Source organism: Micropterus dolomieu, linkage group LG06 (genome assembly GCF_021292245.1).
Source record: "Micropterus dolomieu isolate WLL.071019.BEF.003 ecotype Adirondacks linkage group LG06, ASM2129224v1, whole genome shotgun sequence".
Classification (NCBI taxonomy): Eukaryota; Metazoa; Chordata; class Actinopteri; order Centrarchiformes; family Centrarchidae; genus Micropterus; species Micropterus dolomieu.
Genome location: NC_060155.1, coordinates 12,396,462 through 12,413,078, shown reverse-complemented (window position 1 = coordinate 12,413,078; position 16,617 = coordinate 12,396,462). Strand labels below are relative to the sequence as shown.

At 40.2% G+C, this 16,617-nt stretch overlaps 1 protein-coding gene across 1 annotated transcript in view; it reads left to right on the top strand.

The window, feature by feature from the left end:
* The first annotated feature begins 3,662 nt into the window (after positions 1 to 3,662).
* The window catches only part of wnt9a (wingless-type MMTV integration site family, member 9A), a 19,024-nt gene continuing 6,069 nt past the window's right edge, over positions 3,663 to 16,617 (top strand). The window contains 1 exon segment of the mRNA XM_046050888.1: positions 3,663 to 3,868. Within this exon segment, the coding sequence (XP_045906844.1) occupies positions 3,663 to 3,868 (206 nt within the window).

Genomic DNA, 16,617 nt, shown 5'->3' with positions numbered 1-16,617 from the left:
TTTTCTACACCGTTACTTAAGGGTGACTTTCACATTGGGATATGTGATACGACTATTTTCCGACAAATAATATTCACGTCTAAAATGCATTTTATTCATTTATACATGCATGTTAGCTTCCAAGGGAGAGTCTGAGAGGCAGAAAATGGTAAAGGAAGTAGTATCTCCAACAGCAGGGAAGGAAAAACTTTCTTGACAGCCTAAAGAGATTAGTGTCCATTACCAAACAAATTTCTGCTACCACCTACAACACTTATGACAGCCCTCAGTTCAACCCACATAGGAACCCTGTTAAAAAAACAAAACAACCCACACGCTTTTGTCCTCATGGCCATGTTCCCTCGACACCAGAATGAAACAAGCTCTGTTTTCTTGGTTGCCGGGTCTGAGAAGAGGGGCCGAGTGTGTTTTAAGAAGGGTGTGGGAATCAATTATCCCACTCAAGAGACATGCAGGACCAGTGGGTATTGCTTGGGATTAGTGTCCATTCTTGTCATGTACTGACAAACCCTCCTGCTGATCTCCTTAAAACCAGGTGTTATTAAGGAGCAAGGCCCTTATTGGGGGCCTATAGGCTTTGAATAACTGCCCTTCAGGAATGACTGACAAGCTTATAATGTTAAAAAAAAATGCATTCCTGTGCTTTCATGCGCTCACCTGTGTGAATTCTCAAATGATATTGAGCGTGAGTTCAAAGTGAAATCATGCACACAGCAAATTCATAAGTCTTGCAACATTAGCTGTGACTGCTTAGTATGTATCTATCGACTATCGTTTGTTCAGCATCAGTTCAGCAGAGTTTACTTTACATTTTAAATTTTAAAGGAATAGTTTGACATTTATGGAGCACTTATTTACTGGAGAGTGAAGAGTTAGATGAGAAGACAGATATCCACTCTCATATCTATTAAAATGAAGCCAAAGCCAACAGCTGGTTAGCTTAGCTTAGCACAAAGATTGGAAACATGGGAAGCATGAGAGTTGCCAGGCAGCAGAGACTTCAGTAAGTTACAAAATAGTCCGGCTCTTAACATAGCTTTACAGGTTACACATGCAGACACAGAATGATTTTAGATATTCTGATCTCTTCATTCAGAGTTGTCTGAACTCCAAACACATATTAAATTAATTAATAATTAATATTGAACAAAAAAAGTATAATTTGTTAATTGATGAGCTTAGAGCTGCTGGTAGATGGATAGCTGTTTGTTATGCTAAGCTAACTGGCTGTTGGCTATAGTCTCATATTCAACGGGCAGATATGACATTTCTATTAATCTGCTTATTTTACTGTACACCAGAAAGCGAATTAGCGTATTTCCCAAAATGCCAAACTTTCCTTCCACAGTGCTGCAAGTCAACCTGTCACAGTCACTCATACTCATCAAATAACACACCATTGCAAAAGTTGAATAACTGGTGATCTGTTTACGGGAGATCCAATATCATGTGAAACATGCAACTGTTATTATCAAGCTTGCTCACTTTAATCTCTAATTTATTTTGTTTACACACTGAAAGTAGAAACTTGGCACTGGGAAGCCACTTGGCCCATCTGTGGCTGTTTGTGATTTGCGGTGAACGGGCTGGATATTGTTTGAGATTGGGAATGAATAGACTTCATCCCAAATCCTGGCATGAGCGCTCCCCAGGTGTAGCTGAGAAAACCTGGACCCTTCCCAAGTTCAGATACCTCTCTCTCTTTACGTGCCAGAAATCAAGGTGTGTGCGGACACAAAAGATGTCAGGTGGTAGCTAAGCCACTGAAAGGTGTTTACACAGGAGTTAAGTAGGGTTGTCCCTGACTAAAGACCTTCTCAGCTGGCAAACGGTCTGTGGATATTATTTACAAATCAAGAGGTCAATTTAGACAAGAAATTGGAATATGGAGTCTTACTCATTATGGCTGTCATGCTTAAGATGAAACTTGTAAATATAGCTGTCATCATAGTGAAATGTTCCTGGGAATTTCTGTCATTTAAACATCTATTTTGAAATAATACATATAACATGGAAAAAAACAAATAACAAAAGAAAAAGAAAAGAAATGAATAACAAAAGAATCTATTGCTGAATCATGTATGTATTTTACAAATATGTAACTTTCAAATACAAGCGAGTCAACAGTGTTTGCATGTTCGAGAAGGCTTTCTGTGACAATAACTAAACGTTTAGGTAATCTCCAAATCTTATGCAATCAAATGCGTAGGAAGAGTAAATATTTTTCAAGAGCAGGCCTGCCAAAGGGTTCAGGTTACTTGCCAGAATGATTGATAGTTTGCCAATTGATTTATGGTGCTCAATATGATATTTTGCAAAGTGATTAAAGGTTTCGTCTTCATCTCTTGTGAAATCGCCTACAGTTATATTTGCGGACAAATTTGCTCTCTTTGTGAACTGTGGATGAACTCACCTGAGTGTATATGGCTCAGGAGAACTGATCGCGGTGTCTCGCAAGAGGCAAGACCAGACTGATATTTAACTTCAACAGACAGTCTTTAACCCAAAACCTACTAAGCAGGGATCCTTTTCTGCAGCATATGATCAATCAGCACAGACATGATGATATATGGGGCATATGGGTAAACAAGTTTATAATGCAAAGTCTATAACATTTTGAGAGAGTGAGTAAACCTTTCTACACAATGCAGCAGTGGTGGGAAAGTATTAAGAGCGTTTACTTAACTAAAAATAACAATGCTACAATGTAAAATACTCCATTAAAAGTAAAATCCTACCTTTACAATCTTAAAAAAAACATCAGTGGGAATCTGAGCAAAATGCACTTAAAGTATCAAAAGTAAAAGGAGGCTACTTGTTATACAGAAAAATAGCTCCAGTGAATTAATACATTTTAATGTTTTAGCTGAAGCAGGTGGCTCTAATTTTAACTTGTTAAGACAGTTGGACAGTTTAATGGATAACAAAATGTATCATATTTGATATGTTTCCTGTGTGTCTGCAAAGTAGTAACTCCAGCTGTCAGATAAATTAAGTACAGGAAAAAGTGCAGTATTTGCCTCTGAAGGTTTGTGAAGTAGAAGTGTAAAGCATAATGTGCAAACATTCTGATATCTCAGAACTTCTAATTGAAAGTTCATTTTTAACCTTGGAAACAGCAGTTGACAAAATAGTCTACTTAGGCCTATAAAATTGTTCCAGTATATCTGTTCTTGAGCTTTCAGTCATATCACGGTCTTCTTCAGCGGACGGAGTGGCCCTTGTGGTGAGATTGTTTTGTCATCTATGTCAAAACTGTACTTAAGTACAATAGTTAAGTAAAGTACTTATTTTTTATGTATGTACCTACAGCCAAAATGAGCTTCCATACACTCCCATATGGGCTGGTATTACTGTATTATCCTGCTTGTGCTGGATTATACAAATTCAGGGTTTTCCATTCTGGAAATAAACTGTCACTGACTGAAAGTAAACAAGTATTTTATCATATACAGGCCGGCTCAGACTGATCTCAGTCTGCACAAACACTGGCGGTATGGTGCTTAAAACGCCCACTGAGGAGAAACTGCCATGCAAATCAAAACTAAGACAACTGAGAAGATTTATCTGCAGGAAACCTGAGAGTGAATTGTGAATCAGTCCAGTTCTCTGTATGCATTGCCATACTACTCTCTCTCTCTCTCCTCTCTCTCTCTCTGCTGATGGGAGGAGCGCAGCGAAACTCCTCTCTGTATAAGAAGTGTTGAACGTTCAACAAGGGATTTTACACAGCTACTCAGGAGAAACGAAATGATCTGCCCTGGAGCCGCAGCAAAATGCTGGATGGACACCTACTCCTGGGATGGTTATCGTTCACAGTTATAGTATATCTTCTCAACTTGCCTGGACCAACCGCAGCATATTTCGGGTAAGGACTGACAGACATACAGTGTGTCCATGCTGCTGCTTTCATTGATTTGATTGGTTCCTGAAATCCAGAGCAGGTAATAAGTTTTTCTCTCTCTCTTTTGTTTCTATTTTAACTCACTGAAAACGTTCTTTCAGATAGCCTAATACATCATTCAGCGAGTCTGCAACAAAATCAATGTCGTTCATTTCGTTTTTATGAGTTGTTTTGATTGCACTAATATCTGCGGGTCAGCGAGGTGTCATTTGGCGACGGTCGCGCAGCGCTCAGCGGCCTCACAGCTGGTGGCTGCTGCAGGTTGCTTGCACATGATCTGGACTCACTGAAGCTGCTGACAATTCATTTTTTTTGTGACAAGCAGGGTCACTGATTATCTTAGCAGGCAACTGGCCCGTAAACACAACATCTATTATAGGTAGATGCACGTAGCCCCGAAGTAATGTTGGCCGGGGAGAGTTCAACCCATTCTTTCCCTGACAATTGAGCCAGCGCCCACTGTAAAGTAACCCCTGGCAAGCTTGAATGGCAGGTAGCGGTCGAGTGATTATTTTGCTGAAACACTTGTAAAATCATATCCTTAGTCGACTCTGAAAACAGCCGCGGAGCGAAAGGTGAGTGTATATGCCTCAGACTCAACAGCTGGTAACAATAAAGCAATCTGACTGACTGAACTGGTGGCCGAAACGTCTGCTCAGCTTGCACAGAAAATTCCCCCATCCAGCATAAACATCACACAACTCTGGCAGGGTTTTTTTTTTTTCTTCTTCTGCTGCCTCCATCAACTTTAAAAAACACTTGGAACACGTGTTAGAAAATCAATCTGAAAAACTGAGCATTTCATGAATCACCTCATACACACAATAATGTTTAATTTAGAAAGAGCACAAGGGTGTATATTTCAAAGTAAGTCATTCCCAGGGAACGCCTTGGATTGTAGGTGTAGCCCTCTATGACCTCCAATTCAGAGTGGCTACTAATGCACCGAACTCCGGTTTGTCTGCTCACATGAACTGCACTCTTGGTTTTCTTTTCGGTCTTAGTCACAGAAGAACTTACCCTGCAGGGAAACCAAGATCATTCAAATGAGGTCAGCATGTAAGGTGGGAGAGCAGCCATGTTTCACCTGGAAATGAAGAGTTTTTACCCCCAACCCCCCCAAAAAAACCCAAAGTGACACCTAATCTATGGATTGACAAAACAAAATGTACCTTTTTTAAAAACCATCACGGTGGCATATCATCTCAAGATCTTGGTGATTTTCCGGAGTAGGCCTATCTACAAATATCTGTGTTGATGGGTGTTATTAGTGCACCCCTTGGCTGCAAACATTGCAGACGCGCACAGAGACAAATGGCTGTAGACTGTGGAGTGATGACACTTGAAACCTTTCCAGCAGAGTCAAATTTATGGTAGGTATGGGTGTTGTGCAGGAGCCAGGAGTGTTGGGTGATCTGGGTACTGTTGTGAATCTGCAAGAGAGCACAGGAAGTGTCCCCTAAGGGCCCGTTAGACTGGTGTGTTGGACCTGTCGACCTGTTGTAGTGGGTTTAAGCCTTATAGGCTATCCTTAATAAGGTATGCTGATATGAAAATCTTATGAAAAGTTGAAAAACTGTGGGAAAAGTATAAAAGGAAGAGCAACTTTGGGAGTTCTGAATCATATTCTGGATACCAAACTCTCTGAAGTAACCTGATTATTGTAATTAACACTGTTTTACACGTCTCTGTAAATGTTGTTCTCTTGGGTGTTGTTCTCACCAGAGTGTTGGCACTCATCTGGGGTGATGCAAACAGGCTGAATAGCACCTGCAATAGCTCTGTATGATGGAAACATCTCAGCCCTTCTCAGGAAAATGTCATCTGTAATGCTCGTGCACGCATCTGTACTTTCTGTCTTTGGTTTCAGCTCTAAAGTTGCATTAGAAGGACAAATGTAACCCCGCTCTCTGTCTAACTCCCTGTAGCAGTGTCGCCCTTGGCAGGCAGTATTAAGGTTGATGTGCCAAATTGGCACTCACATCAGCCTTAATGGTCCTAATGGTAATGCATATTTACTTATTCAGTTAGCACTTGTTTTCAATTCCCTCTGTCAGTCTGTTCTCTATCTGTGGCCTGTGTAGTGCAGAGAGACATGTGGTATTACGATACTTCAGATTTATTATTCCGTGGCTCGGTGAGGAAGGAATATGAATGAGCGTCAGTGAATGATTTGGCCCTGCAGCTAAGGAACATGAAACATACTGAAAGAGCCTGCGCAGGGGACACAGATACAAAATGTGACTGCCCCGTGGCCAACTTCCCAGAAACTCAACACCGGTGACACTCCAGCAGAGTCCTGCTCTGGTTTGACTGTGGGACATACTAACACAAACCTGTTCAAACAAATATTCCATGAACATGAGGCATCCTAGGGCCCCTTGAGTACTGATTTACTCAAAATAGAGGGTCAATGTTGCATACCCAATTTCCAAAGTGCGGTGGAGCGTAAGTGTAACATAAACACAATCTCTCCTGCCCATAGTCTGCGCAGCCGAGGGTGGGGTGGGATTCCTGGCGTAGTCAAGCACCCGCTTAAATTGTCATCCTTTGCCACAAGAATGCGAGCACTCATTTTCTTTCCCTCAGCCTGTTGTGGCAGGTGCTGGTTCTGCTAAATCCGTTATCATTAGAGTTTGAATCGGAGATGGTCACTGAGCTTTCGTTACTTGAATTAATAGGTTACAGCACCTTGATGAGATATTGTGTAAACTGTCAGAGAAGGAAGTGATTTGTTTGCTCAGTCGACCCTGTCAGGGCTCCGAGAGCTCTCTGAGACGACTCTCTTGGTTTTAAATTTGAGTTTTGGTAAAAGGCATGTCATTCTGTGGTCTTATAAACTGTGCTGAATGTGAGTCCTAACACTGAGTCAAGAGTTTGTTTTTATTTAGTTCATGTGCGACACATACAGGAAGGCTGCCCACAGTCATGCAACCGAGATTTACCAATCACAGAGGCACCGCAGCATCCGGAAGAAGCAAATATAGTGGTTGCTATTGCTTGCTGTTTAATCACAGCAATATCCTTAAGCACTCTATCACCAGCTTGTTCCCGAAGCAGAGCTGATGCCCTTTCAGTTGGTATCATTGTTTTCCGCGCTCCATTAAGTGAGGCAGAGTGCCAAAAACAACAGGATAACAAATGGGATGTGTGTAAATTTACTGAGGAGGAGTGCTTTTTCAGTTTGCAGCTGTAAAAAGTTTTAATCACTGTGCTGAATTAGTTCCTGGTGTGTATCAAACAGCAGCGCGTTTAACAGTTTAAAAGAGGCTCATGTCTTTTGCACTGCACAGAAATGTTACAAGTTGTTTTTTAAGCGGCTCATTGTAAACATTTCCTTTGGTCCCCTGCTCTTTCTCTCCTCCTGTCTGCTGGTTTGCCTGCCTCATGTGCGTGCCGGCATCCCACCAGTGGTTTGTGGGGAGCTGCTGGGTGATTACCACTCATTAGGAGCAGCAGAGTTAGTGTGGGCTCAGGCTGGCAGACAGTGGTGGCGGGCGTCTCATTACCAGGCCTTAAGGACTGATTAGCCCCTGACATGCAGCAGGGTGGAGAGCACCGTTGATAGAGGGATTTCCCAACTTCATAGGATATCCTGTGGCTATAACCACACCTCAAAGGGTATCACTTTACTTTGAGCCAAGAAGATAGGATTCTCTCAGCACTGGTGCTGTGACCGAGTAGCGTGGTGAGATCACGCAAACCTGGAGGCTTAGATAACAGACCGCATGGCCTTTTGAAAAGAGAGCTTTGTTTTCTTTATATTTCTGTTTGATACATCCGGATTTTGAACTAAGCTGTGCTTTGCTTTGAGTGTTCTGTTCTCAAACATCCTTGTGGAAAGGCCTGCTATGCCTGTGGATGCCACAGGGTGGTGCAGCGCCTTCTGAGAGTGAAGAATGGTCCTCAATCAGCACTTTGTAACCTATTTGTGTAACAGTAGGAGAGTGGGAAATTAAATGTGAAAATGTAAAAGCAGCCAAGTCTGTGTCAAAATTATTTAGGAAATGGGGGAAAAAAAGTTCTACGTGTGCTTAGCAGTGGTCATCTTGCATGACACGTGTGAAGTGTCTTTCAACTTCAGCTTACAGAGCAAAAAATCCTCCCTCTGCACAGAATATCATGTCTTTTCTAAACTATGTAATGCCCAGTGTTACTGTTTATTTTACAGGTTGAATCATCAAAAATGGCAGATTGGTACACATCTTGTTATGAAGGTTTCAGTGGGGTCTGTAGTGGGTTGTAATGGGGTTCACACTGTGTAACAACAAGTTTTTCTCTGAATTTTTCTGAATATTACATGGTTTGGTAAGGCTTTTTGTTTGGCCTGCTCACATCCTAAGGAATTAGAGTTCTGGTGTCATCAGAAAGCCAGAGAGACCGCAGCTAAGACATATTTGATTTTTAAAACGACTGTCCCACCAGTCAGCTGTGTGCACTTCACTGGTGGATAGTCAGAAGATATGGGAGGGAAACTCCCGTTGAAGGAAACTCTTGTTGGTAAAACTGTGCATGGATGATGATCTTTGCAGATGGAGCTGGAGACATGGGCAATTTGCAAAACAGGAACACTAATATAGACTCAAGATACTTTTAGTGGTCAGGCATTGATGAGATGATGCTAGTTAGTGCGACCGCTATGTCCTGTGTTTTCCATCCTTGACCACAGGCGTTTTCTCTGCCTGGTTTGTGGGGATAGAAGAGACATGGCACTTCACGTGTGCCAAGATTAGTAGATTGACAAACCCTCACTTTAGGCTTTGGTCTTCTAGAGAATATCAGTGCATTTCTCACATCTAACTTTTGGGTGTTTTGGGTTTTTTTCCCATCAATTTTCCCATTTCTGTCTTTCTGCAGCAGCTAACATAAAATCTTGTTTTTTATCTCATGTGCCTGTTTACAAAGATTTATCATTTCATAAAGGATCAAAGAAAGCTGACCAAACCTTTTCAAAACTGCAATATTAGACTTTAACTGCACTTTATCAGGATGATCATCTTGCATAAACACAATTCTATAGAAGCCTGACCTGATATGCACTCAGGTGCTCTACTCAAATATGTGTGTTTGCCAAATGGGTGTTTTACATAGACTAAGGTATGCCCCAGAAGGCATATTTTTCCATACTGCTTGAGCATTAGTTTGAGAATGTACAGAGTCAGATGATACTGACATAAATGGGCACTGCGCACAGCAGGCGTTCTCTGCTCACATTGAATATTGCACATTTGCATGACTTTCAACAGCTTACAGCTGCTTTAATCATCAGTCAGTTGTCAAAAGTCCAACTTTTTTACTGCAGGTGATAAATGACTTGTGTTCATGGAAATTCTTGCTACTGAGCAATATTTGTCAGGTGAGGCAAAATAACAACACTTTCCATCTTTTGGCCTGGTAATTACTGTCACAACATGTGTTTGAGCTTCAATATTTCACAGCAGATTAAAAACCGAGTGTTGCATTTTCAGTTTTTGTATTTGTGTTCTGTAGGCCTTGCAGGAAAGAACTAGTCTTTTTATTGTAAGAGTAAATACCCGTTAATGAACTCAGCCCCTTGCAGTTACTGAGGCACGAGTCATTCAAAACAACTACTGTTTTGTTTTGGATTCTGCGGTTTGACTTTGCATGCTCGGCTTATTCACAGAAGTGCTTTTTCCCAGTGTAACGGGACTGAACAAACCTGACATTTCCAGTGTCTGCACAATTTTAAATATGTGCTTCGTAGAATTGCACCAAGTTTATTGTCAAACAGTTTTGCTCTCTCACCAAACAACCGCAGACTGGGTCTTGTGTCAGCATGTGCGAACCGGTGAGAGCTGAGTACAGTATGTGTGCCTGAACGTGTTTGGTGCGTTGGTGTGCTGGTACAGGGCTGCTCTGTGCCATGGTGTAGGCTAGAACAGGGGAGTCATGCGGACACTGCTGCGCGCCCAATCTGTGCCAGTCACACAGTGACTATAACTGAGCTGCTGACCTTAGAAGCCTTGAGTTCTCACATAGCAGTTAAACCTCTTACCATGCCCCACACTCCCATTCCCAAACCCAGGTCCTGTAGTCCTACTGCTCAGCTACCAGCCCTCACATTCACGGCTGTGGATTAAAAAGTTAGGCTGAACAGTAACTTTAACCCCCTTTTTTATGAATTGAAAAAGAGAGTGCAAGGTTTTGTGTGGGAAAAACTGAGAATACAAATTTGAAAAAGCCTATTGCATCATGTCATTTACATTTAAAATATCAAGAGAGCGCAATGTACAGGACTTGGACTCACTCGGTCCATTAGTGGGAGTAGTCTGACACAGCCTATGTGGGTTGTAAATGACCAGAAGGGACAGCAGATGACATAACATTAGGTCATATCCTGTTCAGTCATACAAGATAGCAGACTTGAAAAGCAGTGCTTCTAGACGTTGCATGACATCCCCAATACACAGAAAGGCTCATTACTTAACTAATAATGCCTTACTATGTCCCAAGCCAGTACCACTTTGTTTTCAAAGTCGTTTTGTCATGTTACTGTACTGTGTCAGTCACAGCTTGTTAGGAGTAGTCACAACACCCAGTGCTTTCAACCAGTGACTAATCTTATCTTAGCCTCATACATAATCGTTTACTCTTTCCTCTGTTTCTGGTTTTAATGACTCAGGGAATGAATGGTGTCAGTATGGCTGTTGGGGAGAAAATGTCTGATTTCAGTGGAGGATTTCTTCTTTTATAAACTTCTTGGAGTTGGACAATAGTCTGGAGACTCCCTGTACCAGAGAGTCATTCGACACTGATTCATGGTTTCTTCAATTATTCAAGTTTAAGCTGTGGAGCACATTGTCAGCCGAAGTTAGAGTGGGCCAGAGGGAAAACACCACACACACTCACATTCCTACAACCTCTGGCATGGCCTGGGCTGTGATACACCAGATGGGACTTGGGCAGGGTGGTCTGAAGTTCATCCAACATTTCTGAGAAAAGCACACACTTTTTCCCCCCCCAAAAGGAGCATTTTAAACACTGCAAATGCAGGAGGAAAAAGTGAAAGAGAGAAAAGGAGATCAGCACTGGCGAGTTTAGTTTCCTCCAAAAACTCAATGTTTAATTTTTAAAATATATACAGATGAATCTCAGGTGAGCATGGTAGTTTGTCTTTATGACAGCTGAACTGTTCCAGGACAAATGTTCATGTCTGTCATTGTCTTGTGTAGGTTACATTTGTAGACACCGGTGGTTTTGTCTATAGGGGGCTTTGTTTTGAGCCAACAGCTGGGTGGAATGATTGACATTCATTTAGAGTAATTGACCAGTGGGAATAGGGGAAGTTCGGAGAAGAGGGGGGTGGGAAGAACGAGACAGAGAAGGGGGAGAGGTTGGTTGTGATCTAGGAGACACCAGACCACACAATCTGCAAGTTCAGGCTGATGGAGAAACTTTGGCTTTGTGCTTTTTCTGCCTGGGCTCGTTCAGCCACGACTGACTCTTGTAGGTGTTGACTTAAGGTAGTAAGAGCCCATATGCATGTGCACATGCACGCAAGCACACACATGTATACATGGTAACTAAATAAATAAACCTAGACAGCACCTGTTAGTCTTGTGGAGTGGAGATGATAAACAGACACTGATTGAAAATCGCCAAAACACACTTTGCTGTGTTGCTGTTTTCATTATGAAATATTTTGGCTTTGGTAACTTGTTGTAGTAGTCTCAAAATTCTACAAAGATTTTGATCAAGAGTTGAAACACCAAAGAGAGTCTTTCCTTTGAAAACACCGTAGTGACTGTAACATTATTGTAAGTATTGGTAATATTACTTGTTTCTCAAATGTGAATGTCACCTGCAGAAGTTACAAATATTTGCGGTAAGTGAAAAAACATCTAAAAATGGCAGCAATTAAAGCCTGACCGATACCGGAGAAATGAGAGAAAATCAGCCAATAATAATTTTTTAAGGGATAACCTTAAACATTTAAAAAAGATTCCAGGAATTATGACCAAGATATGTACTGAAGGGGATACTGTAAAGGTTACAGTAGCACAGACACTGGATCCCATTTTATGCTAATTTAAAAACTAATTTTTCTTACCAATTAATCTGTTGATTACTCTTTGGTTATGGTTAAGTTTGGTTATGTTTAAAAGTCCAAAGCCCAAGAATATTCACTTTTATAATAATATAACTGCAATTCCTTGCATTTTAAAATATGTAACCAGTGATTTAATCGATTTGTTCCACAAATTGTATGAGCACTAGATCTAATATTTGTAAATTTTGCTGTCTGGACCGCTTTACATTACATCACATTACATTTACTCATTTGGCAGATGCTTTTATCCAAAGTGACTTATATTTGAGGAACAACATAAGGCTTTAGTCTCCTGAGATTAATCTATACCACATGGACTGTGCTGCCTTTGTTTAGATATGGTTGTGTGAGTATATGAACACCAGCAGTTACTATGCTATGTGTATCTGTACCCTATACACAGAGCAGGTCCAGAAAGTTAAAGTAAGAGAGATAATGTTTTCCACGGTCTAAGAGTTTATGTATTATTACACTTCCTTAACTGTTTCCATACCAAACCAATGAAGAACGAGCTGAATTATCAGCTGAGGGTCACTTCCAGGGCTGTAATGTATAGCCAGACAGGGAGTGATGATGGTGAAGTTTAGTGCAAGTCAATGATTTCCTTGAGGGATCGGCTCCGCGGTGTGAAATGAACCGTTTTCACTGAACCTGGTGCATTGGAAAATGTATATAAAGTAAATGTCACGGTCAATGGGAGGTGACGACAGGTAGAGAGAAAGGACTAAACAAACTCCAGTGGTACTAAGTGAAAGACAGTGGAGGAGGCGCGGCGTGAGAGTGGGTCAGTGATGTCTGCGAGTGTAGTGTGTGGAGGCAAGTGTGTGAATGGAAAAAGCAAAGCTGAGCAAACATCAGCAAGAATCCCACCTCACGTAGGATAATAATGAGTTTTATATGTTGGTGTTATATTCCACGCGTAATTGGTGTTGCTGTGCCAACACCTCAAATAAAAACACCTACAGAAAATGGTCCATGATGTGAAAGCACAGAGTTGCATGTTCATACTTTCTAATTCAGTGTGGTGGACATACTGTGTAAGTGAGCTTCACTTACTCTTCAACTAATATTTATCTTTAAGATAAGCAACTGCATACACTTGGTACTGCCTTCTAATAAGGCCCCCTTAATAAAGGCTTATAAGTTGTAACTAATTGCTTTATTAATAGTTAATAAATAATTAATTAGTGCTGATCTTTAAATTTGGTACTAATGATGGTATAAATGTTATAAAAAAGATTAGACGATTAATCGAATAGTCATTTGTCAGAAAATGAATGGACAACATTTAAAAAAACATTAATTGTTTAAACCATTTTCAATCAATAATTCACAAAAAACTGCTTTTACATTTTTAAAATGGGAAAATTTGCAATTTTCCTTTGTTTTTATACGTTAATAAATCGACTATGTTTGGGTTCTTTGGAAAAAAACAAGCTAATTCCAGGCATCACCTTGAGCTATGTCAATTTTTTTTATGAAACAAAACAAAAATTTTTTTGTTTGTTTGTTTCATAAAATAAACAAACAATGATAATCTGCAGATCGATGGATGGATGAAAGAATTATCATTTGATGCTGCCCTAAAATGTTGGCAATCCATTTATTAATGCCTAAAAAGGATGGTCCAGATCAAATGCAGCGTTTTTGTGAAAGGATAGTGGTCATACAGTTCAGTCAAGTGATTTGAAAAAGTTGTTGTCATTAATGGCTTATAACTGATCTGTAAAGCTTTAATAAATTACTTATTAACATTAATAAAGCCATTAGTTACAACGTATAAACCCTTTACAAAGGGTCCATTATTATAGAATTACTGAGCGTCATTGACTTGTCAGAGATGTGGGCGTATTTTTCCATTATCCCTCAAAAGTGGTCATCGTTTTCTGAAAACACAATAATGATTTCAGTTTGACTGAAGATTTCAGATTTGTAACGATTGTGATTCAACCATTGCACTGTTTTCCAGTTCTCCTTTCCTCGAAGTGAGTTGAATGAGCAAACAGCAAACAGCAGAATATTTTTTTGTTGTTGTTGCATATCACCATATTGGAATGTGTGACCCTTTTGTGTGACAGCAGGGGTCACAGTCCTGCATCCAGAGAAAATACTGACTTAAATTTCCAGCAAACTTGAATTAATAAAGAAGATTTATTGACTCTGCTTTTAACTCTGCTGATCAACTCTGCTTTTGATCATGTGTGTAAAAATAAATAAATAAATAAAAGAGAAAAGAAATAGATAGGTATTTTTCACACAGAAATGGAATTAGTGCACATCTGTGATACTATTTGACTATTTTCTGGTCTGCCACAGAGCGGAAACATGCGCACGAGCGAGTCCCGGCCAGTAGTTCCTTCTCTGGAGACGCAGAGATTCTCCGCTCTCAAATCTCTCCCCTCCACGCTTTGCCCCCGGGCCGTCATTGTCACTAGCTAGAAATATGCCTTTGTGTAAAAAAGCCGCAGAGACAGTAGCGATGAGATCAGTGTCGTGTCATCTTTGGCCTCCTTCCAGCTCTGCTCAGACCATCTTTTTGTGTCAGACAGACAGATGTCTCACAGACAGTTGAGGCCTGTCACTCTAATGGTCTCTTGTTTTGGCAGGCATGTAGGCTGTGATTTAAAGCTGATACGTGTTACTATGCATGTCTTACTGAGGAATGTGCACGTCATGTTGGTGGTATTGAGTAAATTAAGACCACCGTTTGTTGCTAAGCTATACATAGTAAAATTTCAATCAATATGCAATAGCAGACTGCTTCCTGGTGGAGTGAGAATTTTAAATATATAAATACATGATTTTTAATTCCCAGCTGGTGTTCCAAATGGACTTAGGCAGGTACTTCATGTGGCGCCATCATTCAATCCCTGACTGCTTGCTTGCCATAGAAATGTTGTGGAACGGTTGTCAGTCACATGTAACATACTGGGTCTGCTGGAATTGTTTGTTTTGGCACTTTGAATATGTTTCCTTGGCATTATTAGAACAGGGTATTCTAACAAAGCATGAAACAAATAAGAGGAAAATGTCAGTTATTCACGGAGAAACACGGTCCTCGTGCATTGCGTATGCCTTGCTCTCTACGCCTCAAACCATACATTTTTTTACTCTAAGTGTGTTGGGAGAACAATCTCTTTCAAGACACAGCTTGCCAGGTTTCCATATGAAAATTCATAGCTGTCGGACAAGTTAAGGAAAGGCAAACATGCTTTGTAAAAAAAGGAAACCATTTGACCCAATCTGAAAACAAATCCTGATGCCTCTTTTTTGAATTGACAGGCTGTGAATGCACTGTAAAGACAATATCATATATCACATGTGAACTATTAAGTCCATTGGTTTGAAACTGAGGACTCGAGGGGAAACATTTCAGTCGGTTATTGGACTTAATAAAATAAAACTCTTGTTGAACAACTACTGTGACCTTCTGCTAGAGGCTGAAATGAATATGAGTGGTGACAGAATCTTCAGTTAAAAAGTTGGAAATGTAAGTAATGGACATAACTGATCAACACCTCTGGTACATTAACTAAACCGGTGTAGACATCCAGCAGGTGCTTTGCACCTTTGAAAAATATTTTGCAATAATTTCCATTACACACTGCTTGGCAAAATCCAACTGTGTGGCAGGTTTCCCATTTGTGGTTACTCTTCACAGTCTTATAGCTCTTTTACTTTATTTGGCTATATGTACACTTTTGCACACAAGTGATGGACAGTTCATGATTGATGTTGTAATAATGTTGTGATATAATAGTACATAAATTGTCTAAATAGATGTTAAAAGGCAGATTGGTTGTAAAATTTTAAATGTTGTTAAATCACAATTTACGGTTATCTTTAAGTTCAATGTAACAAATGTCCATAAAATATGCTGTGACACTATATGTCAATGCCAAAAATAAATTTAATAATTATTGGTGATATTGATTTCAAGTACCTCCTTTTAAGGTAAACTAATCACATAATAATTCTGAAATCCCTGTTTCATCTGTCAAGACATTCACTTGCAAAATGGAGTGCTTTATCTTTGTTTTTGAATTATTTTATCAATGCAGCATTAAGCAAGGTGTCAATCTATGCACAAAAGAGACTTTAAATGAAAGAAAGTATCCAAGTCCATCTGCAAAGGCACATTGGCCCGAAGACGTGTGCTTTTGTGAGTTCTGTAAATCCATTTATTCTTCAGTTTCACTTTAAGGGTGTAAAGAAGGCCAGAAATTCCACATAATGAACAGCTACAGTGCCAATCCTGTCAGTTGGTGTGACCAAAATGGTCACAGGCTGACAGTCATGTCCCCTGTGTGTGTTTATGAAAGTAATGCTCTGCTTTCCCCATCACAACCTCAGAACGCTGGTCGTTGGTTTTGCCAGCTATGTGGCAGTCCCTGCTTTGTGTGTTTTTTATATACGCTTCCCTTAAATAAACTGACGAAAGGAGTGCAAGTCTACCACATGTTCTCCATACCATGTTTAGAACTGATACTGGTGCTTGTATACTACTAGACTTTTGTTATGGGGATTCTATATAATGACAGTGTAAATCTTGCTGTGGGATCATGTTTAAATTTCTACAACACTACCCCCCCCCCCCCCCCCAAAAAAAAAAAAAAAAAAAAAAAAAAAAAAAAAAAAAAAA